General features: G+C 34.3%; 1 protein-coding gene across 5 annotated transcripts in view; it reads right to left on the bottom strand.

Annotated features, from left to right (window-relative positions):
* Positions 1-21,566, bottom strand: part of LOC145946112 (sodium channel protein 60E) — a 97,827-nt gene extending 76,261 nt beyond the window's left edge. For 4 of the 5 annotated variants that reach the window (XR_014426986.1, XM_083055536.1, XM_083055537.1 and 1 more), the window contains exon 1: positions 18,024-21,566. Coding sequence is in view for 4 of the 5 variants with exons in the window: in XM_083055536.1 (XP_082911662.1) it covers positions 18,024-19,403 (1,380 nt within the window). In the remaining variant the exon portion in view is untranslated. Of the gene's footprint in view, positions 1-6,154; positions 6,209-6,295; positions 6,518-18,023 lie in introns of those variants that run through there. The other variant, XM_083055538.1, reaches the window with a different exon arrangement.
* Positions 21,567-26,593: the final 5,027 nt, after the last annotated feature.

Below are 26,593 nucleotides of genomic sequence, written 5' to 3'. Positions count from 1 at the left end.
ATTAGGTTTTCGACTTCAGTTAAAATTTGAAATTTGCTCCAGAAATTGCAGATAGAATAGCTCGGGATATCTAAGCAGTGAGGGAGGGAGAGGGGCTTGTACATTATCTAGCGTATAAAATTTCAAATGTTCAGATTAAAATAATATAATATCTTAACTTTCAATAATTATAATTTGGTTAAATGAGCTTAGTGTAGTAAATGTATCCTCTGCGATTTTTTTCAAATACATTTTATGATTATAAGGCACTAGCATTCTATGAAAAAAAATTCATACTGAGTTTATTTATGTGATGTAATTTAGGATTTGAGCAATTTCGACAAGTCGATTCGTCGATGTAGACATTTTTATCAAGGAAAGCTTGTCCATTTTCGAGAATTAAAAAAATTTTTTTGTCAACTCTAAATTATTTTATACAACAATATAGATAAAAGGAAATGTAACGATCCAAAAATAAATGAAATATATGTAATTACATTCTGAGAACTCTAGATATAAAATAAGATATAGAGGAGAGTAATACCACAGTACCACAGAACCGATAGACAATTCAAAATTTTTTGCACTTATTATTACGCGCTGAAATATCTGAAGGTTTATCAAAGTCCAGTGAATTAAAATTATTTGTATATAAAATTGTATGACAATAATCTGATTCAATTTCAATCCTCGTCGAAACATTTTACACACACTCGCGATACAATATTCAACACAATTAACAAAATTAACAATGTTTGATGAATATTTATCGTGAGACAAGATAATACGAATTTATATCCATTAAATAACGTGTATGTCCGAAATAAAAAATACTAATTTTGTCGCGCGCGCATGTATGCGTGTATGTTTATTAAAAATAATATAGTTTAATAAATGACAGATTATACATATATTTTAATAAATGTACACATACGCAAAAGTAAATAATTAATGAATAATTTAAATTTTAAATTAAAACTATATCGAAAGAGAATTATACAGGTAAATATAAAATATTTAAGGGATAATATAAAATAGAATATAAAAATTCTAGTAATATTAATATATAAACAAAATATAGCGTACCAGTGGTCTTTCAAGCAACATTTAAAATTCCTCCAGGAGTTCATAAAAATTATTTATTAATAAACCTAACAATTTGCTTATAAATAATATGAAAAAAAATAGATACATAAATTATTGTATATTGTAATGTCCAAAGGGACCAGAATAATATATTGTACAAATTAATATTAAAAAAAATAAAGTTGTTATAAACTTTGTTAGAGGAAATCATTATAATATTATATTATCCTATATAAATTGTTTTTTACTTTAAATTATTTTCACTATTGATCTAATGATTCATCAACTGCTAACGGAATTTCAACATTGTGGGAAAACTTTGAAAAATTAATATGATGTAAACAAATACAAATGACCTTATCTCGCTAGATAATATCCGATATTACTTAGACGTTAAGTTATAAATATAAAAAACATTTAGAAATATTATATATGTAAAATAGATATTAATATAAACACCTTTAATATATATTATATTGAAAAAATATAAATTTCAAGTTTTGTGGAATATAAACAAGATGGTATAACTATTCGTTTAATAAAACGTGCATATTTTGTGTCAAATTACTTATTGTTAGATCGATGAGAATGGATAAAATGATTGGATTGATGATAGAAATTGAACGCTATTATGAAAATACTAGCGTTTCGGACCGCGCTTATTCTAGAGTTCGTCTTCAACTGATTTTCCAATTTTCTATTAGAGTATTTCTCTATATTTTGTATGTATATTATTTCTCCGTCTCTTTCTCTCATACATTTTCGTTTTTCTTTACTATAATATTTCCGGTTATAAGGTCACTGTTTGCGATCGCTTATAATATCGTCAAGCATTGTTATTGCGTTATGATAATTCTTCTCTATGATTGGACGATTTGCTTACGGCCTTGCGACTACTACTATAATTTTTTTACGTGCAATGGTCTTTACCTTTCGAGATGTTGTTCCGAGAACGAGATGTTTGACCGAGAATGAAAATGAGATAAGAAACGAGTGATAGTAAGACATTTTATAAAGTCGATTAATTTCGATTTCAGTCAAATTGAAATTTGCTCCAGAAATTGCAGATAGAATAGCTCAGAATTGTATATCTAATATAAGCAGTGAAGGAGGGAGAGGGATTTGTACATTATCTATCGTTCAAAAAATGCATATAGTACAAATTTAATTTAATATTCAGATTGAAATGATATGTCTTAACTTTCAATAATTATAATTTGATTAAATAAGTTTAGTATATAAATGTATTCTCCCCCAATGTTTTTCAAACACATTTGATTATAAGGCACTAGAATTCTATTAAAAAAAATTTCCTACTGAGTTCATTCGTGTAAAGTAATTTAGTATTTGAGAAATTTTGACAAGTCCATCCGTCGCTGTAAAGACATTTTCGTTTAAATTAAAAAATATCGAAAGGGAATTACACAAGTAAATGCAAAGTATTTAGGAGAGCATAAAATTAAATATAAAAACATACAAAAGTAGTGTGCCACTTTTCTATTTGTCTTTTCTACAAGTCACATAATTAATCCTTCAATAATCATATTCTCTAATTCAGTACCCATATTTATGATTTTCAGAACTACACGTATTAACTGTTCTGTTAGTAATACTTGAATTATTATAAAGAAGAACAATAAAAAATAAATATTCAAATCCGTTGCGTCCGTAATTCCCCTCATGTCACATATTACTATAACTGATATTAATAGACTAATAACTCCTTCAAACGCAAATATAAAAAATAATTGTGCATAATAAGAATAATGTGTCCAAAAGAACTCAGAGTAATATATTGTACAAATTAATATTAAAAAGAATACCAATTTTGCGAAACCCATTATAATATATATTGTCTTATAAATTATTTTCTACTTTAAATTATTTTCACTATTGATCTAATGATTCATCAACTGCTAACGGAATTTTAAGACTGCGAAAAGACTTTGGAAAAGTTAATATAATGCAAATCAACACGAATGTCCTTGTCTCACTAGATAATAATATCCAATATAACTATCGGACGTTAGGTTACGAATAAAAGAAACTTTTAGAAATATGTGTATATAAAATAGGTATTTATATAAACATTTTAAATATATTAAATTGAAAAATTGAGAATTATTATTTTCGCAGAATATAAACAAGGCGTTAACTATTCGTTTAATAAACGTGCATATTTTGTGTCAAATTAATTAGATCGATGAGGATGGATAAATTCAAACTGCATTGTAAAAACAAACAAGAGAAACATAAAAAATACTTATTCCAAAAAAAAGAATCGTTCAATATTGTAATTTCTGTCTATTCGAGAGAGATGATAAAACGGTCTCCTGATCTAGCTGCTAATTATGAAATACGTGTTATTTATACCAAAGCTCGTCTTCGACTGACTTCCAAATTTTCTATAAAGAAGACTCTCTTTATTCTGTGTTATATTATCTCTCCGTCTTTTTCTCTCATACATTTTCCTTTTTCATATTTTCGGTTATAAGATCACTGTTTGCGATCGGCGTTTGGTATTATTTACCTTCCAAGATGTTCCGAGAACGAGATGTTTGGTCGAGAATGAGAATGAGATAAGAAATGAGCGATAGAAATATTTTATAAAGTCGATTAATTAGATTTTCGATTTCAGTTAGAATTTAAAATTTGCTTCAGGAATCGCAGATAGAATAGCTCGGGATTTTATATCTAACAAGCAGCGAGGGAGGGGAGGGACTTGTACATTACTTATACAAAATTTCATATAATGTTCAGATCGAAATAATATGTCTTAACTTTCAATAATTACAATTTGGTTAAATGAGTTTAGTATAAATGTATCTTCTCCGATTTTTTTCAAACACATTTCATTACAAGGCTAGGATTCCATGAAAAAAATTTCCTACTGAGTTTATTCGTGTAAAGTAATTTAGCATTTGAGATATTTCTACAAGTCGATTCGTCGCTGTAGACATTTTCGTTTAAATTAAAACTCTATCGAAAGGGAATTATATAGATAAATGCGAAGTATTTAGGAAAACATAAAATAAAATATAAAAACATACAAAAATGTGTCACTCATCTTTCACAAGCCACATAATTCATTCTTCAATAATCATTCAACTTTAGAATATTCTCTGTTAAAATTTTTATAACTATATATTAAATAATTTATTATTATTACTTGGATTATAAGCAAAAATAATACATAATAACTACTAAATTCGAATATCATCCTCATATCAAGATTACCTATTATTAAAATTAATGCTATAATAATAGAAATATATAAAATGTAAAACCTAACATAAAAAAATTAATTATTATATACACAGTTGGAAAATTTGTGTTTTCTTGTTAAAAACGGTCCCCGTTAAAATTTTTGTGTTAAATATTTAACACATTCATGTGTTAATTTAACATATTGCTGTTATGTTAATTGGACTCAAATGTTAAATTATTAAAACAACTAAAAGAAAGTGTAAAAATAATAAAATGTATATCTATTTTTAATTTTACACAATAAATATGTTCCGTATTATTAGTGACAAGATTTATCTGTTAAAATTCACAGAAAAAAATGTTAATTTTACTTTATAATATAAGTGGGGGTGATAAAATGTAAAATTAACAATTTTTTTAGTTAATTTTTACATTAAAACTGTTAATTTTACACAAAATTTATTTTAAGTTTATTTGAAGTTTGCATTTATTTTATGTTAAAATATTAACACAATATTCGTGTCACCATTTAACATATCCGTATTATGTTAAATTAACACAAAAATTTCTGTGGACCGTTTGGGACAGGTGATATTTGTTAAATTTAACACAAATTTTTCAACTGTGTATGAATGAGGTGATGTTAACCAGAAGGGTAAAATATATTGAAGAGTAACATATATATATATATATATATATATATATATATATATATATCAATTAATATAAAAAATTTTATGAACAAAAAGAAAATCATTATAATATATATAGTCTTATAAATTGTTACTCACTCTAAATTATCTGCACTATTGAATCTAATGATTTGTTTACTGTTAACAGAAGTTGAAGATTACGAAAAGATCTTAAAACAGTTAATATAAATGTCAACTCAACACGAATATCCTTGTCTTACAAATAATTGTCTTATAAATAATAATATCCGATATAACTATCGAATGTTAGGTTTTACGAATAAAAGAAACTTAAAGAAATATTGATATATAAAAATAGGTTTTATATAAACACTTCAAATATATTAAATTGAAAAATTGAGAATAAGTATTCATTTGACACTTCTTTTTTTTCTGTGCATCTATCGTATAAAATTTCATATAATGTTCAGATCAAAATGATATAATATAATTTTCAATAATTATAATTTGATTAATTGTGTTTAGTATAAATATATCCTCTCTGACTTTTTTCAAACACATTTTATGAGACATTAGAATTTCCTCCAAAAAAATTTTGTACAGGATTAATTTGTGCCAATTTAGCATTTGAGAAATTTATAAATTAAATGTTTCTCGTATAAACATATTTCTTTCAAACCTTTTATGTACAACTAATACTACAAGGCATTAGAATTTGTTCGAACAGAATTATTCAGTACTAATATTTTACAACTGCGCCAGCTAATTTGAATAAAATATATGAGTCATCTAAATACTTTTCCAGAGAGTCGCAATATTTATTTATTTATTAACATAATTTATTTTCAGAAGTTTCATCTAGTAATTTAAATGTGACGGTATAGTGATTTCGATCATAATATTGTAAAATATAATAAGGTTTCTTTTCTATTCGTGCACTGATAAATTAGTACACACCGGTGCAATAAATTAGAATGAGACAAGTATATTTTATCTCACTCTATTGCATCAATGCGCACAGTTCCTAGTCCAGGAATAGAAAACAAGCCTATAATTATAACATAATACAATTATATCCATAGCAATTACAGAGGTCAATTAATTTCATTTTTCTCATACTCATCATGTTCGACAATATATTCTGCATTACGAACTGTGGCTTGATGCCACAACAAATAACTGCATACAATACACAAAGTTCAATTAATTTTTTTTTTTTTTGTACTCACCATGTTCGACGATTACGTCCTGCATTACGAACGTCTTGATGCCACAACAAATAACTGCATACAAAAGACAGGGTTCAATTGATTTCATTTTCTTGGCTCTTACTATGTTTGCTTTATCAATAAATACATAATTTGACTTACATTTCGACTCTTCTCCGGTCTCAGCGAATTCTGGATTCCTCGCCGCCATTTTTTTGTAGGAAACCAACTGCGGAACTGCGTCGGAAACTGTCCTCGTAGAAGAAGCTTCGAAATTTGCACTCGCGTTTCGCGTTACCTCTCTTTCGTACCGGACGCGATCGGATTTATTCGGATTTATACGATAACGGGCGTAAAGACACTAATTAATAATTAATACTCGCACACTCACGTACTTTCGCGGATCGGAGCGGATGAGCGCGCGAACTTTGATCACGTGACGAACCCAAACCACAGCATATCCAGTAGCGCAACTCCCTCGATTTTGTGTTGACCAAAATGGAGTGCGCATGCGCGAGGTAAGCGAGTTGCCCAGTAGTGCCATCTGAACTTCTGTCTCACTCACTCTTACTTGTTTCGGTCTTTCTCAAGCCGGTATTCATAGTCGGTTCTTATATTTAAGACTGTCTTAAGTACAATCTTAAGATGTGATTAACCAATCACAGAGCCGTATTTGCATCTTAAGACATTACTTAAGACGGTCTTGAAATAAGAACGGACTATGAATACCGGCCTCAGTCTCATTTAAATGCCTCAACACATTTAAATGCTCTCGGTCTCCGATTGGTCAGAGCGCACAAGTTGACCAATCGGAGACCCGGCAGCATACTGATTGTGTTGGGAATTATATTCACCTAGAGTGAAGCGACCAATCAGGACAGAGAGATCCTCGGTCTCCGATTGGTCAACTTGTGCGCTCTGACCAATCGGAGACCGAGGATCTCTCTGTCCTGATTGGTCGCTTCACCCTAGGTGAATATAATTCCCAACACAATCAGTATGCTGCTGGCTGCTGCCCTCTGGTATACTTTCGCGTTGTTCGTAATCAACGTTCGCGCGCTCATCCGCTTCGGTCCGCCAAAGTACGTGAGTGTTAATTATTAATTAATGTTTTTACGCCGTTATCGTATAAATCCGATCGCGTCGCGAACGAAAATAATTACACGAGTGCAGATTTCGAAGCTTCTTCTACGAGGACAGTTTTTGACACAGCACACAGCTGGTTTCCTACAGGAAAATTGTGAGGAATCCAGAATACGCCGAGACCGTTGAAGAAGAATAGTCGAAATGTAAGTCGAGTTATTATATAGTTTCATTATTTATTGATAAAGAGATAGAAAAATATGTACGCCCAAGTATTGACCGGATATCGTGTCAAGATATACGAATCTGTAAATTAAAGTCTGGCCCCTCTATTCGAAAAGGGGTAGGCGGGAAGGGCGAAGGGGGGGGGGGGAACCCACTGCAACTCCTTTTTGCTTGACTCACGTCATGACGTCACGCCAATCATTTTGATTCGCGTAGTAGTGTAACGGAATCGGACTGCACAGTGCAAAAAGTCGTCAAGAGTTGTCTTGGTTTTTATTTACGCCGATCTTTCGTCAATAATGCGGCGGTGTCCGGACACTTGTGTCGCAGATAATCGTGATCTTGGTGAATATCAAAGAAAGACAGAATCATTTAACCTCTGTAATCGATATGGTCCTAATTATGTTACGACAAGATATCAAGGTTATAATTTTCTCAATGCTAATCTCGACTATTCTGAAGGTTAGTTTGTACTTAATGAATATCGTAAGGCATTTGTTAGTAACTTGTAACAACAATTACATGATATGCGTTAATATCATGTTTAATAAAAGAATTTATTTGTTTCAGGATTCACTCTCGGATGACGTCACGATGGTGATACGACTTGCAAAAAAATCGGACCACCGAATGCCATAATGGAAATCGAAAGAAGCATGATGCATGCTGTATTCGTTTAGCAACGATTTCGAGTTTTTCAATAACGCGTTCGGTTATTTATTGGCGGTTCACTTATTGGCGGTATGTATGGTCCATTGCGAGATGAAATATTACGTGCATGAAGACGTATATTCGATACACATATTACGTTTTTCTGATGCAGGTGTTGCAGCTATAAGCATCTCTGCGGTTTGCTGCGATATACTCGGTGACTCATTTCCGCGATGGAAAATTAAACGAGACGTGTGTGGGCAAGCGCATATTGTTCCTCGAACGTGAGTACCATTTGATTTTCATTCAGCTTTTCATTTGCGGAAAGCGTGTCGTGAAAATTGGCCCGACGATACCGTTGCGCGTTAAACGCGGTAAATCGCGATTAACGTTGATTCTATTCTCGTCTCGGAAAGACGTGGACGTAAGTGGGATTTTTTTTTTTTCCATTGGCAACTTTGTTGACGAGTTTACAATGTTGATACGGCTTAGAATGGCGCGTGTCTCAGCGAACAACACGCACGCAATAATTGGAGAAACGTGTCAAAAGTTATGCCGACACGCTTCACGCAAATGTAACATGCAATTCTTTGATATTACTCGGCCGACATTTGTAAACTGCCGTTTTCATTTTGCTTCGCCTTGATATCTAAATAATATGTGGAAATATTTGCGATATATTTCACGATATACACAATGAAAAATATAAAAATATCGCCAAGTATATATAAAATGCACATCGTGCAAATTCCTAAATAGTGCACGCATGCATGATGGGTTAAAACTCATCAATTATATCTTGGGAAAGAAAAATTGTAATATTGCTCGAATCAGAAATACAAGAAGATAAATATCTGTCGTATTTAAAACGTGTGACAGTTTTATTCTACAATTCAAGTCATAAAATGTCAATGCTTATCTTAATTTCAAGATCGCAATATTATATGTTGTGTTCTATAAATATATAAAAGTATAATAAAAATAAAAAATACATCTGGACACTCATATAATATAATTAATTAATTAATGCATAAAGTTTAATAATATTACGAATATTATCGATTACGTAAAAATAGTATTATAATGAAATATTTGCAAAATTAATGAAAATCTATTAAGGCGTTATTTCAATAAAAATCATTATCCTATTTTAATACATTATTTTAATTATATTTTATGCAATAATAATCCGAAACGGTGCAATTCATCGTTTTTCGGATATTTATATATGTTTTTCATATTTTATACATAATATTTTATACAACATGCATCTTATTAAATTTTGGGGCAATCACATTATTTATCTTACGATATATTTGTATCCTCATAATGACTTAAAAATTTCGAAATCAAATGTTTCTCCATGCGAAAAATTTTTCCCATTTATTTCATGGTAAACAGTTAATGTGGAAATGCAATCATACTGGTATAGTTTCCTTGCTGCAGAGTTAGATTAAATTTTATATCTTTATACACGGAGAGCCAATATGTGAACAAAAGCAGAGGAAATTGTTGTTTATTAATAATATGAATTTTTTAAATTTTCATTCGTGATTTTTTTTTTTTTAAATTAAGATTATTTTATTTTTTGCCATTTTCTAACTCTACATAGTTTATTTACATATAATATGTTAAAGTATAATAATGATTATTGTGTTGTGCATGTTTATAAAAAATTATTTAAATTCAAGTAATTAAAATTCAAAGTACGAATAGAAAAGTGAATATTAATCGAATGAAAATAATTTAACATAGTATCATTGTTTTGAATTGTTTCAACTATTTCGCGAATTACAGAAATGTAGATATACAATGATACTATGTTAAATTATTTTCATTCGATTAATATTCACTTTTATATTCGTACTTTGAATACTTGAATTTAAATAATTTTTTATAAACGTTGCATGCACAACACAATAATCATTATTATACTTTAACATATTATATGTAACAATAAGATTATTGTTAGCGAAATGTTTGAATATGCACTTGCTTTTTTGAAACAAAACAAGATATACAATTATCGTGAGAGAGCTGTATGTACGACATTAGCGTAAAGTCGAAAAACGCATTGGACGAAGCAACCGCGGGAACAAAAAAAAATGGGCTCTTTATTTAAGCTCTCTCTCTACCTAGATGTTCCATTTTCGTCTCTTGCGCGATAAAATGCTGACCCATTCGTGAATTTCGGTTCTGACGCTAATTAATATACCTAGATATACATAGATATGATCGCTTGATATGTTAAAAAATACGGGAACAATACTCGGCATAATTCGTCAAGCATGCTTATCTAGAAGATAAAATCTGTCATTTTTGCGTTTGTGTGTGTTATGCTTCATTTGATATTGAATGAAACAATCTTTTGTACACGCTTATGTGTGTGGAAAAATAAAAAAGAATTTCGTTTAAAAGTCAAGCGTGATGTAGTCGGAAATAACATGCAGAACACGTAAATAACACAGGAAAAATGGACCATATGGTAATTTTAAAACATCATAATGCATATGAAAATATAAAAAAGTTAGAATATTAAATTAGAGAGAGAAAGAGAAAATGTATAAAGTATGCATTTCGTGTAATGTAATCTGGCTGGGGTTTTTTTGGGAGGACTTTTTATATATATTAACTATAAAAATTATGCATTCTATAGTCGCTGCACATCATAACACTTAAATTATATGATAATTTAGAAATAAATGTATGACAATTTTAGATTTTGCAAAACTTTTATATGTATATTGAAAAGTATGATAATATAGTTTCGTATTAAATTATTTTAATAGAGTATGACCATGTGACCTTACATTTGTGTCATATGTAAAGCGTACACGTTTTATTGAACGTCGTCGTGCAATAAAATTGAATTTGTTTTATTACTAAATTCACCGTCTCCAATGACATTTTCATAAAATACCCAGAAATAGCATATTTTATTTTAAGACTTCGATTGCCCATTCTCCTAAAAAGAAATTCATACTTCAAAGCTTTCCTAACATAAGTAATACAATTTCTCTTTTCTATTATATAGAATCACATGTAACAATTTCAACACTATCGTTTATTGCAAGAACGCAATAACTGTGACGTATTGACATTAGACAGCCAATTTGTCAAATGTAACGATCGATAATTCCACGCTAATAGTTTCCAATAATTATTCTCACGTCAAAATCTTTCGATAAATAAGTTAAAAGAAACGTACAATTGTTTATGGACGTGTCTAATAATCAGGCAGCGCGCGTAGTAGTGCATATTCACATCGCTACTCACAACCATTAGCTTTTCAACTGTTAATAATAATAGAGTCTCTCTCTCTCTATCTCTCTCCCCCTTGTATGCCTGACTACAAGATGGTACCGACTACTGCGCGTGGGCGACGCAAGCGTTTACTTTTCCACTGCGCAGTAGAATAACAGCATTATCGGTCGTAAAACGCGAATCTGCTCTGAAGAACATTACATAGATGCTGTGTAAAAGCCACCTGTAAATTTACTCGCGCATATGCCAGCGAAAATCGAAAGTCCTTGTCTGCTTTCATGCGTAACCCCGTAACATATAAAACGGCTCAAGTCGCGGAAGTATTTATTGCTGTAAGAAATAGCGTCGTGTCAAGTAGATTGTTGATAAAGCTATAATATAGTCGCTTTATATTGCGACAAAATGAATAAAACTGCATAGACGTTGTCCAATACTATTCAGTGCACAAGTGGATGCATTATAAATTGTTTATGTAGACACACATTATATTTTTATATATCGCGTATATAAACATATAATTTTTCTTATATTTTTAATGAAAATTGAAAGACTTTTAGAGTCACTTTTGACTTTGTGATTTTTATTTTTTCACAAGGCCAAAGTTTATTTATTTATTTGTAGATAAATTTATTTATATGAAATACTAATATATAATGCAATGTGCATTCTCTTCAAACTAATGGCGTTAAATTGTGTCGTCAACTATATGCCAACTACATCGAAAGTGCCTTAGGTCAAGAACATTCCAAGTTTACATGTTAATTATTGAATTGCTTTCAATAATTTATAAGACGCTCATTCTAGTAGACAGAAGACAAATGGTTTTACACTTCACATATGTGTTTCGGACATTGAGAATTATTTGGCGATCGTCCAATCTACTAAATTTGCTTGGTCAGTGTGTGGATTAATTTAATTGAGCATATAATATTATATAATAATATATCTTAAATTAAAAGTGAAATTTTATTTCCGCATATTTGCATTCTCGCGTTTTGTTATTATATGATTTACGTTTATCGACACTCCATAAATGTTTTATTAAATTAATATTATTATTAAAAAAATATTAATTATTAATATTTAAAAAATGATCAGTTGCAAATGCAAAATTATAGCTTTTCTTTTCTAAAAATAATTTACAGTGAAACAATATTCTACTCTCTTTCTCTTTGAACTATTGTATTTAAAACTTATATTTACGTAAGCATCGCTTATACACATACATACACGACACAAAACTTTTCGCGAACAAACCAAAACTTGTCCAGGGGTAGTTATAAGTAGATTTCAACTTGTTATATTTCAAAGTCACACACGAGCCAAATTATTTCTAGAATTCTATATATCAAATATTCCGCTCTCGTAATCTATTCGGATCTTTATTTTTGGCCTTTATTATCTTACTTAGCTATTCAAATATCTTATCGCACATGTATTTTAAATGAAATCTAAAGAAAAATGAGTACACGAGTTCGACTAAAAATATCACATCACAATTTATTCGAGAATCGTCGAATACGTTTGAGTGATATGAGTTAATTATCAAACATATATCTTTACATATTATTTCGTGCTTTTCGCCGTGATGAATTATGCCGAATTCGTCCTCGTAATTTCAGAATCGTGTATCGCGATCGAACCTGCATGCAGATTGCATTTTACAAATCACGCCTAATCGTTAACATAAATCTACGGGCACTACTATGCAATTATGATAATTCGGAATATCGATGCCCGCGCTATATCGAGAAAACGAGACGATTGAAATCGCATTTGCGAGCCCTGTTGTCCGAATCCCCCATCGGCTCCCTTGGTCCTCCGCGATATTGAAAATCTTTCGCTCGGTAAAAGGAAGCGACATGAATTTATTAGAGATCGTGCTCTTTATTTTTGCTGCGCAAAGTGAAATATTCAGTGTCTTCTGCACGGATCGAGAGTCGAGCCACCAAAAACCCATCGACGTGCTTCGAAGGAGACTTTATGCCGAGGCCATAAGTTAATAACGGGATGCCTCGGTTCCCGACGATAGGCTAATAAAAAGAAGTACATTTTGCAAACCTTGTCATAAATTTTGCTCGTTGGTCATATAATTCATAACATCCAAAATGTTCAAGACACTGTACCATCTCTCTTGCAATAAAATATTAGCGATGTCTAATGCGATAAGAATGTTATTAATTTAAATTTAACTTTTGCAAAAATCAAGGAAAGCGATGTCTAATGCGATAAGAATGTTATTAATTTAAATTTAACTTTTGCAAAAATCAAGGAAAGCATAAATATTATTATCATTTGCGTTGTATTTTATATATCACGTGTAAATTGTAGTAGTATTACAATAGTGGTTATAATTTACACATTGATAATAACAATAATGTGTAACGTAAAAGTCATGAAAAAAATTATATCGTTACATAAACGTTATTTGAATGAATAACATTTTTATATCGTTGGACACCATCGTGATAGATATCAAGTCGATAAATATAAATAAATATGTATATCTCGTTTCGGGAATAAAACTTTTCTATATGCGACTAGTAACAACGGAAAATTCGATTATAACACGTTGAGATCACGCGTGTTTATTTTCACGATAAATATGAAAACTGAATGTAAAATAAATGTAAAATACAATTTCACGCGCATAAAATGCAGATTTATAATTAATGCTCGTCTGTCCATGAGACTTGATAAACTTTGTCTTCTCGTCTATTATAAGTCGTAACAAACTTTACGCGGAGCATAAAGTATCAACAGTTTTAATGTCATCTTACTCTCTTTCGAAAATGTCAAATCTTTATACGTTCGAGAATCTTGCGCGCGACTCCTTGATAGAAATACTTTTCGCAACTACGATCGTGTGATCAATCTGAGATTGATACCACGATCCAACACGGAATATCGGTCGCGAATATCAGAAAGTTGGTCGGAAACTTAAAGCGAGCATCGATTTTAACGATACTTTGCGAAAGTAACCGCGCGGAAACCTGTTCTCTCTCTATTCCCGATGTATATTCGTTATAGTTTCTGCGGTATAAATGCAAAAGTTTGTTGTCTCGCATATACAACAAAAGCAGAAACTTTACAATAAATCTGCCATCGCGCCTTGATTGCTCCTTGTAGCATCGAGACATTTCTAGACTCTGGTTGAGCGATGTCGACCGCAAACCACGTGCAAACTAACTGTTTAGATGTGAAATTATAATTCCACTAATGCCACGCACGTTTACGTGTTTCTGTTTCCCTATATTTCAAAACTATAATAATAAAATTTTTATTCTCAATATATTTTTAATATATCTGAACAGCTAACCAGAAATTACATTTGAATTAACGAAATATATCTGATATCGAATCTCACGTAAAAAGAAATTCTATTTTCTTTTATTAAGTCTTTTCTTCCGAATATATTTTATTTTATAATATAAACTCTTTAATGTGTGATTGTCCAATCATCAACGACAAAATCGCTACTTATAAATTAATTGAAAAGAATCAATCGCTTTTCTATTAACACATATTGTGGTATAATATAAAATATTTTATACTAATGTGTTCTTTAGCAACGTTAGATACACAGAGAGAATTTTCTCTTAGAATTTACCCTGATGAAAATCATGGTAATCTAAAGAATTTTATGAGACTTTCTCTGATTAATATTTCAGAATAAAAATAATAATATCTATTACAATAAAATATAAAATATGTTTGATTAATTTTATTATGCAGTTTAATACATGTTTTATATTTTATTGTGATAGATATTATTTTTATTATGATAAATATTAATCAGAGAAATTTTCATAAAGTTCTTTCCATACCATATTGTCCCACAATTACCATGATTTTTAGGATAATTTTTAAAAGAAAATTCTCTCATTGTCAGTGTATAAATTAACACATGACATGTTTAAATTGTTGCTCGAAATATTCGAATTAAATAAAATTTAATGTATCATATTTCTGTACTATTGTACAGAGCGAGTCTGTCGCTATGTAATGCAATGTAAATACTTGCGTTGTAAACTAAAGCCCCGCGACCTTGGTAGAAGCGTGACACGTACAAGCTGTCAGTCTAGAGAGCTGTCAACCAGCTATATAATACCGGTATCAGTCCTATCCTTGTCAATCGCCTTTAGACTTCTCTCTTTTCTCGCGAATTTCTCGTTATTCTTACTCTAGTGACATTTAAACATTTTAAATGTTATTTATTATATATAGATAATTTTTTTATTATATATAGATAATATACAGATAATTTTCTCTTAGAATTTACCCTGAAAATTATGGTAATCGTGGGACAATATGGTACGGAAAGAATTTTATGAGAATTTCTCTGATTAATTTATCACAATAATAATAATAATAAATTATCACAATAATAACAATAATAATAATATCTATCACAATAAAATATAAAACATGTTTGATTAATTTTACTATGCAGTTTAGTAAAATTAATCAAACATGTTTCATATTTTATATTGTGATATATTATTATTTTTATTGTGATAAATATTATAATCAGAGAAATTCTTATAAAATTCGTTCCATACCATATTGTCCCACGATTATCATGATTTTCAGGGTAAATTCTAAGAGAAAATTCTCTCAGTGTAGAAATAGAAAAATAAAAAGATAGTTAAACGACATTTGTACACATTATATCTGCGTCTCAAAGAGAGAAAGATTTGTCATAAAGTCTTGCTGATTATTTTTTCGCACACTTGGAAGGATTCTGAAAGCTTTCGGTTTTTCTAGCTAGAATGTTTTATCTCGACCTCTACATTTTGAGAGGCAATCTTTTGCAACGATTATTCTTTCGCACACCTTCCGAAATCTTTTGGTTTTCCTGGTTATCTCTCGACCTCTACATTTTAAGAATAAAACCTTTCGCGATGAAAGCGCGTGTTTTTCGCCATATCTTCCGCTGTCTCTCTCGACTGCCCTTTTATCGGGTCATCCCGACACGGATATATCATTATAACGCTCCGTCATCTACACGCGAAATGGATTCCCCGCTATTCCATTGTGAGAAGAGATTGCTACTTCTTAAAGATAAATTACAAAAGTATTCTTTTTTCTACTACGAAGAAAGAGTTCATTTTTCTTTTTCTTGTACATTTTTTAAGTAACCATAACTTTACTGAAATGTTCGAATTGAATAGAGAATATATATTTTATCTAATTTTTTTTCTCTAATATCGATTGCTCGCGTGAATAGCATCTTCGTTTGAATCTGCAAGAGAACGTCATTTATGCGAAGGGTTGCATACCAGCATCACATTAAACTCGCATCTGATATATCTCAATAAAGCGACGCAGTCTCGTTTGACGTTTGACTAAAAGTCCGAGTATGAAATATTTCGAAAGCTGATGAAAATTGTTTGATAAATTCTGCACGTTTCTCTCTCTTTACCATTATATACGTTAAAATTTTTCTCTCGATAGATAAAAGCTCCCCCAGGGATGATAAAGAGAGATAATCCCGGGAATAAGAGTAATTAAAAGAAATTCGAGTTGTGCCTTTATGACCCATATAATCTCCCGCAAGGATTTCTTATTTGAGAACAAGTCACGAATAGAGTCGCGATCGATTTTTAATATAAATAGATGTGTAGTGCACACACACACATGCATATGTGCGCGAATTCGCTTAATTAGTTCATCACCGTGCGCTTCTTTTCTCGTCTTTTTTTCTCTCTTTTCTGTATTTCTTCCTGAAGAGAGAGAGCGAAGAGAGGGATTTGTTCGCTCTTTTGTTCTCTCTTTTCTCTCTCACAGTCATTTTACTTTTTCTATTTTGCCGATCTGTCGTCGCTCATCTTCTCTTTCTCTCTCTTTCGGAGTACTTCCGTTTTAAGCTCCTTTTCGTCGGTTCTGCGCATCTCTCCAGCGGATCCACCCTTTTCTCTTTTCTTCCTTTTCACTTTTTTTTTTTTTTTTTTTTTTTGTCGTCACCTACCTAACGTTTCTTCGCCATCTTTGTTCCACTCGCTTTGCCGAACGGAAAAATTTATTTACAGAAACAAAAATTGCGCGCGTTCGACCGATATTTGCTCTCGCCTCTCGACAACATTCGACGATTTTTTTTTATAAAGTGGAAATACACCGTTGAAGCTGTATCGCGACGTCGCGTTATAACGATCCTCGGTTGCGTGGTCCTTGAATTTTCCTTTGTAGATTTAAGATAACTACGATAAGCTCCGGCAACGGCTGTACTTTGAAATTGAACTTTTTGATTTCGTCTTGATATACACAAGCTATTTTTTTATCTAAAGGAATTAACTCGGTGCGAACCAGTCATTATATAATACTTATAAATGCTATGTTTTAATGGTTGTTTTCTTCAACAATGCTTAATTCTATTTGCAAGTTATTTTCAATTATTTTTAATTTTTTAAATGTTATAGTATATTTTATTATATATTACATGTGTATATATATTATATATATATGCATTATAATACATTATATGATACATATAATATATAAAATATATAATAATATATATTATAATACATTTGCAATATATGTCAAATAATTCAAGAAGGTAGCGCAGTTATATATCTCCTAGATAATTTCATCTGGCACTAAATCAAAGATGTAATAATAGGAAGGCGAAAAATAGAATAATATACGGTCGAAATAGCAAACTCACCTCGTCGTAGATGAAATTGTCGATTTCTTCCAATGGCCTGCCGTAGAGCTCGCTCGGAAATGGTTCAAATTTATTTGGCAGTACGGCACCATCTTCCACCGACATTTTTCTCTTAGGTTGAAAGCCATATTCGCGCACTAATTGCACAGTCTTGTTTTCCAACCTTTCGAGGCTCTCCTTCGTGAATGGTTTCACCGTTTGCTTGCCGCCTTTAGAGCCCGGTGTTCTCGCACCGGGTGACTTGCCCTCGATCTTGGACGCGTTAGGATCGAGAACATCGCCCGATGCGGCTTGAGGGGTCACGACATCCGCCTGGATCTCTGCGCTTCCGGAATCTCCGGTCCCGGAATCTGCGGAGGTGCCGGCGGTTCCGGCCAATGGTGGTCGCAGCCTCGTGCTGTCTTGCACCCTGGAGCCGACTCTCTTGGTTGGCGGGGACTCGCTCTTCTTGGACTCTGGAGAGATCGGCTTTTCCGTCACTGAGGATGTTCGCGATGAACTCGGAATTTCCTCCGCTCCTCCGCCGATGTTCATCGTCTTGAAAATCACGACGTCCTCCTGGCTCTCTTCCGCCAGCGACGAGTTTGGCTGTTTGCATGGTTCACGTTCCTTGTCGCCGTTCTCATAGGCTCTCGTCGTAGTTTTAGGATGAATCTTAACCACCTGCGGTTCCTCGGTGTATTCGGGTGGACTCAGGCCCGCGTACGATGGCGGCAATCGCTCGATCGACCTCGACGATGGTTGGTCTCTGTCGGGTTCTCTCGAGGAGGGAACACGAGGCGAGAGTCCTTCGGGGTATCTGGAGCCTTCTCCGAAGCGACGTGGTCTAGATTCCTCGCTAGTGATTCGTACGTCGATAGAACTTCCTCTGGGTGATACGCCGGGTCGTACGAACGGCTCATAGAAACCTCGGACAGGAAACTCGGAGGATCCTCGGGCGGATCTCTCCGGCGAAGCCTGCCCCGGACGATCCTCCAGTCGTCTCGGCCAACTCTTTTCCATCGGAAGCGAGCCATGATGGTCCCTTCGCACTAAGTTCTCACTGAATTCCCGATGTCTGGCTCCGATGCCGGATCTTCTGGGTGGCTGAGGTGTCCTGGAGATTGCTCCTCTTAGGTAATCCTGACCGTCGAAGTCCCTGCTGCTGCCTGGGAGATTAAGACTTCTCTGACTACCGCTGTCTCTAGGTCGCTCGTTCGGATTTCCCGTTGGTCCGTAGATACCCTCCTTCGCCAATTCATCCAATTCTTCTCTGCTCAGATTTTTTACGTAGAGTCCGGCCACTTGGGGTCGGTTCGTGAAACCATTGTCCTCCGAACCGCTGCTCGGAGGGCTGGGAGGACTTTTATACCCCTCGCTCCCGCCCCGCCGAGATGTCATTGGGATCTATGCTCGATCATCCCTTTCGATCCTGTACCACTTTCGTCGACCTCATGCTATCGCTAAATTGTCTTGATCGGAATTTGACCTCTGCTGCGATCGATATTGGTCGCGCTGTTATCGATCAATTAATTAACAGGAGTTTGCAAATTACAATGCGAGATCTAGCAATTTTCTCTGATTTCTCTCGTCTCGATTTTTCGACAAAGTTTCGCTCATTACGATTGCATCTAATATATTTTGCAAATTGTATACTTCACGTTGCGCACATTCGATCACATTTTTTTTGTCAACTGAAACACTCGTGAAGTTTGCGTTCGAAAACATTTATTTAAATTCAGAAATCGTACTTTTTTTTTTAGATCTTTAGAATTCGCAATTCAAGATTGAAAGTTCACAGTACAAAAGAGAATAGTCTCGTATGGACGCGGTTAATGACGTTGATGCACTTTGCGATAAAATTACACTGTTGCGACGGTTTGTTTTCTCAAGAAATTTTTCGCATTCTCTTCCGGAATAACTTATTGGAAATAGATTGCAGATAATAATACCCGATAGATTTTGCTATTGACTCTCTCAATAGCGAAGAATATTGATAAGTGTTCGCGCGTGATGGATGACGACAGGGACTTTTCAAGTTGTTCGCAATCAGTTCTCGCACTTTGAAAGTTTTGCGCCGATTTCACTTGTTTCCAGAAACCGTTGCGTATATGACGGATTACGACGATGTATTGGTTACGCCGTATTGCGGATTCGCGAGACAACAGGGGATGAAACGTGTAGAGGCCAGATTTGACGTTGGCTTTCTCCGTGTCAACGACGAGCCTCTTGAAATCTCGAAAAGCCTTCGATCGCAAGCCCCCTCGAGTTAGACCGCTGCAATTCTCGCTCGGGCTTAGCCTCGCCGTATTGTCGAAAGCGGTTTACACATACTCGCGCGACCAAGTATACTCTTCGTGTCGTGTGGTATCGTGACTTTAAGAGGTCAAGGAGTCCGTACCTGTGTGCTGTGCATAGCTCATTCTGAATGTCAGCGACTAAACCGAGTGTCATAGTATTGCCTGCTATAAGCATCGACCGATCGCGCTAATAGCTCCGGAATCCCTATCCGTTTTGTTGACGATTTTCGGCGGGATAAATTTCATAATATAAATATATGCGTGCGGCAAACGCGTGAGTGAAAGTCGACCACGTGATTCCCCGCGATTCCTCGCCGTCATCGATCATCAACTGCGTAAGTGAGGCGCGCGAAATTATCGCGAATTAATCGCTGATTGCGCGAATATTATATAGCCGAAAATACTCGCCGAAACCTGGGGAAACCCCGCGATAGGGTAGCTCGATCGATGGCTCGATCAATAAATTAAAACGCAAAAACGTACGTTTGTTCCTTCGTCGGTCGCGGACTTGTGTTGTTTACCGTGTTCGGCGAGGATAAACTTTTATAAGACAAATGCACTTCTCGGAAATGCAACGACGGTTTTAGCGAAGCGTCGCCGTCTCCCGCGGTCGATCACCCTGACCCTCTCTCGTTTATAGCTCGCGCTCCGATCCGGAATCACGTGAATAGCAATTTGCAAGAGATCCTGAAGACCAAATTATCGGCGACAATGGTCGGAACATGGATTAGCCATGCCGATTTGTTGAGATACACACCGGCGAGGAAGGCGCATCCGCTTACACACAATAATCGCGAACAGCGTGGTCGCCTCGTATCAACGCGCCACTATCATCATCATCATCATCATCACCAAGCACCCACATCACCACGAGGCGTCGAGACCGAATGCGGCCGAGGCTCGTATCCCCCCAGTCAGCACTCACTCGTCATTCATCACCTTATTAATCCGGCGAGGTACAGCGGTCGTCGCGTGATGCGAATGGTACGGCCGAGCGGAGGAGAGAAAAGTCGAAAGGAGAGCGGGAGAGATGAAGAAGATGTTGGAACGGGAATGCGTGAGAAGAGGCAAGGACGGAGCGAGATGTAGAGAAAAAGAGAGAAAGATAGACAGACAGACAGACAGACAGACAGAGAAAGATAGAGACAGAAGGAAAGAGAAAAAAAGAAAGAGAGACAGAGAGAACCGTGGTGCACCCTCGTCGTATAGTCCGGTAAATTATGTTCGAGCGGGGGTGCAAAATCACGGGCGTCTCTTACGAGAGCTGTGGCGGCACTGTCGGCACTGATGAACCCCATCGGTATCGTGTGCGCGCGCGCGCGTATCGAACCGAGCCGAGCCGGAGAACGCCGGCCGTACGGAGAATCTCCGTCGACGTGGTTACGTACACATAGCTACCAAGAGCTTCGGAACACGCATACATACACACATATATATGTATATGGCAAAGGGCGACGGGGCACGGACGGAAAACGCTCCACCGGTGGTGGGTGATGGTCGCGAGGAGGAAGAGGGTGAAGAGAGGAACCGCGTACCTGCACGAACACCCACCGCCGCTGACACCAACTCCCACCCCCGGAGCGAACGAGCGCAGTCAACCCCCCTGCAGGTGATGGTGATGGTGATGGTGATGGTTGGTGGTGTAGGCAAGGATAGGATACGGCAAACAGGCGGACCGGCGCGGCCAGGTGAACGATGGTACCCTCCGGGTTCCGCACAGGACATGCGTCCGTAATTAATCCGCCAATCGACACCGGATTTCGCCGGAATGCGAGAGAGCGAGTTGACGAGCGAAACATCTCGCGCGCGCCTACATTTTCGTCCTTAGGCGCGATTATCCGTCACCTCGCGCGTGTCACGAGGATTTAATCAGCTGCCGCGATCATAACGGATTTCAATTTAATGAGATGCGATCTCGGTGATGCGGTTGCGACAGAGAGAGAGAGAGAGAGCTTATTATCGCGGTTTTGCGTTGGCGGTTTTTTTCTCTGGCGGAAATTTAAGTCGAAGAGTTCTTCTCCATCTATATTATCCTCGGACGAGATCATCTCTTTGTGTGTTATACAATGTTTTATGACCGTCAGGGGAAAGATTGCGGATTTCCATTTGTCGACGATTTCCTCTAGGCGTAAATTTTAGCGAGGATCTCATTACGGAACACGTACAAACACAACATGAAGCTGTCATTTCGCTCGACGTTATGTCGCACTGTATAATTAATTTCCTATCGGATATATAAGTATCGATAATTGAAATTTGAATTAATCTCGAATTAATGTTTGCTTGGGAGGAGAAGTTTAAGCGACGCTAAATAAATTGAGGCGAATCAAGGAACGATTAAATTATATTCTTTCCGTATATGTCGTTTTGATATAACAAGTTTCCTGATAATGTGGAAATCAGTGATAGGAGTGATCAATTAGCATTAGTATGATTTTATCTCGATGGAGTTTAATTACGACTATAGATTAAATGAAGCGAGGTATCGCATTATTTTGTAGCAATATCGCGCGATAATATCGTCTATGTAACGGACACTTTTCTGCATTGCAAAATGGATGATGGAACGTGAACATTTATAACACAATAGAGATGTGAAATTCGATAAATTCGGAGAAAAAACTTGGCGGAAATTTAACCAGCATAATTACCGTTAATTAGTAGACACAAAATTAAACATTTTAATCATTTTATAAGCTCTTAAAGCGTAAATAAAAACTTAATTAATAATATGTAATATTGCGAAAATTTTAAGATTATAATAATAGACTTGCATGCAAATTTGTTGAGAAAATATTATACTCTTTCCATATTTTAACGGCACCGAGACGTCGGCGCTGTAAGTAATAAGCAATTTGTTAGGATTATATAATCTTACAAATATAGCGGAGGAATATAAACGATTCTGTCTGGTTGATTTTCTTCCGTCCTTACGGAAGAGAATTATGCAATTTCTCTCTCTATTATATGATTATCCCACTTGAATTAAGACGGAGATAATCAGCCCGCGATATTACGTGATATCCGAGAAATATAAATCCGACGACTAAAATGACATTAAATTTAAGGGATGAAGTATGACTCGTACGTAGAGGAAATCTTAAACGCGTCGATAATATGCTTGAGACGTTACTTCGCATCGACCGCAATTTCTTAAGTGCGATCTCGACGTGATTTTTTTATTTAACAGCATCACTATTGCTCGACGAATATAATTTAACGGTGAAAAAGTGAACATTTTTGACATGATTAACGAAACGTTAATGATGTTATTTGTTTCGTCATTTTCGAATAAGTCAACGATTTAGAGTTTGCGTTTAATGACAGTTAATTAAAGAGCTGAATGAACCGCGTGATTCGCTTCATTTCTTTTGTAACGTGCAGTGTAGCTAATAATACCTCGCGATATATTCGTACGGTTTTGAATGTCTACGGCTTTGCACTGTGTGAATTGCAAAACTTATTGGATAGTACATTACCCTCGGAAAGTACCATCCGGACGTACGTTCCCACGAGTATAAGGTACTTTCTCTCGTAGCGCGAGCAATCTTGCAATAAGTTCTCCCTCGAAGAAGAACTCTAGGGTCAAGTGGGGTAATTGAAATTGGTTTGGATAAGAAGCGCGCAATAATATTTGCTATGATATTCAACACACTAAAATTTATTGAATTTATCCAGTATTTATAATAATCAAAATTAAACAAGAATTAAAACTATACAGTAATCGTAGTATCTAAATGTTTTACATTTTTCGGGGGGGAAAAAAATAAACATGCTTCGAAAATAATTAGAAACACAGCATTATTGTAAATATTACAGTTATCATTCTTCTAATCAAATGTAAGTAATTACTTTAATTATTTTTTATGTCAGAGTCATCCATTTATAATTTCCCAGATGAATATACCTATTTCGATTTTCATCAAAGATGTTTCAAAGCACCAGTCTATTTTTGTTTCCATTTACAGAAGTGGGATTATATATTTTTTTACAATATACTCTCCTACGTCGTGTTTCTATTATTGAAGTAGTTGTAATATTGTAAAGGTGCATATGTCATTTTTATTTGTATTATTCTCGCGAGAAATGAATCTCACGGAACATCTCAGTTTCATCTTGATAATGAAACATTATTCGGTCGTACTTGAATATGCATTTAAATGCATAGTTTCTACAAAACCTTGCAAGCATGATGCCTTGTAATATTTCTTGTAAGCTAAGCTACCGATGTCGGATAAGCCACGGTGTAATGCATCGCTTCTGCGACGGACGTGTAACTAGCTTTGCGATTTTCTATTCGTGTGGTTATAATGGGGCCGTAAATTATGAAACATATCTTGTCCTTGATTTAGTATTCAAAGGAATTCAGATCGAGGACATGGGACGCGTTTATGAATACGGAATGTCACAGAACAAACAATTTCGAAATTAATCACGATATAAACGCCTGTAAACGCCGCGATGTCTCTATTTGTCTTTCTTTTACTAAACGTATATGAAACTGATCTGATAAGAAATTATCACAAGTTAAATTTTTTATAAGGACGAAAATATAATGTCGAAAGTTTTATTAAATTAAGATTTCTTCGACAAAAATAAACAAGAGAAAAAAACGTGACGAATTTTAACTATATTTTGAGAAGATATATCAGAAAATTTATTTCACAATTTATCTCTGATATTTAAGAAAAGAAAAAGTATTCAAAATATTTTTCATACCAAAGACGTTCATTAAAAAATCATATGTAAGAAAGCTTTGACAAATTATTATACATTTTTTTAAAATGGATATATTGCGACATAATCGTTTTTATAACGGCGATTAAAAGCTCGTCGTTGAAGGAATAGAGAATACATACCGGATATTACTTCCCTTGTGTGTTCTTCTTACCTGTCCAACCATTCTTGCAACGCGTGATTACAACTTCTCTTTCATCCGCGTATCCCCTCGCACCATAATGGTCTTTACAGACAACGAAACGGGACGACGAAACTCCCTACAATGTAGAGCGTCATCAGCGAGACTTATGAAGGATAAGTTGTTGAAACCTGCGGAAACCGAGTCCTACTTAGGGTTTATAGCGTCGCGCGCCAAGTTCTCATATCTCTGCAAGTGCTGATGCTTGCATATTTTCATAAGAAATTTCATATTTTTTTTCTTAGCAGAAGGATACGTCGCCCGGTTATCAGTCTTGCGCAGCACAGAATTATTAACGTTATATTTTTTTATCGATCTCATTGCACGAGGACATACATATTATAGGATTTCAAAATATTGTCAGATATGTTATATAAAATATATTCACTAAGAGTATTTAGAGAGTAAAATGAGATTTTTTGTTGACTGAAATAATCATTCAAAACTGAAATAATTTTTCTAAGAAATTTAATTTAAACTCTTTGCCTCTTTTCATGTCTTTTTGAAATTTAAATATTAAATATCTCGGGGGTAAACACTATATTTCAAATTGAGATTGTGTTTACATTAAAGCATAGAGACTTTATTGAAGAATAACATTTTAATGTAATAGTTCTTATACTGTTGAAAATTAAAAAGATGTAAAAAAGGCACGCGTAATAAAATTTTCATTACGAAAATTTGCTTTAAATCAATTAAGAAATCTGTAAATTTTATATGCGTAATTTTTCTGTATATATATGTCTCAAAAAGATTATAATTTGCCTTGTTTTACAATCGTAATAATGGGGAAGAGATAGAAATACAGAAATACCGAAGATTTGCGTCAAATGAGGTGACGTAATCGCGTTAAAGCCAATACTGGAATACAAAGCGATACGCTGTGTGAAAAGTGCGTCACAGACGGAACACCGGTATTGTAAGCACGTCCGAGGTAGATATATACGCGGAGAATAGCATAGCCTCATGACCAGAGCCACTTGATCCCTAACTCGAATCAAACAGTAATCTTCCCATTGTGAAATTCAGCGCAATATCACTGTCGGTGACTGAATTGCCTTATCGGTTGAAAGTGTTACGTGATAAAATGCTGGATGTTCTACTTGTCTCTCTGCAACAAGTATTGATCTCGCAAAAATACAAGTTTAAGATAAAACTTGATGGGAATTTTTATTTCTAGTGAAATTGATCTTGCGAAATGAATTTCTTTCTATGATACATATTATTTTTTTTCTTTTCTCATATATAATATGAATAGAAAAATATGAATTTAAATATTTATTCTCTTCACAAAAAGATTTGTGAAGAGAGCTGTGATGTTGCGAGCTTTTTTAAAAAATAAATTGCATAAATTGCTTTTGCTTGATATCTCC

The sequence above is a fragment of the Prenolepis imparis genome, unplaced genomic scaffold, assembly GCF_030444845.1.
Source record: "Prenolepis imparis isolate NDT839.2.m4 unplaced genomic scaffold, iyPreImpa1.0 SCAF_15, whole genome shotgun sequence".
NCBI classification, from domain to species: domain Eukaryota; kingdom Metazoa; phylum Arthropoda; class Insecta; order Hymenoptera; family Formicidae; genus Prenolepis; species Prenolepis imparis.
Note: the sequence above shows the minus strand (reverse complement) of the source record. Positions and strands in the feature narration are given on the sequence as shown.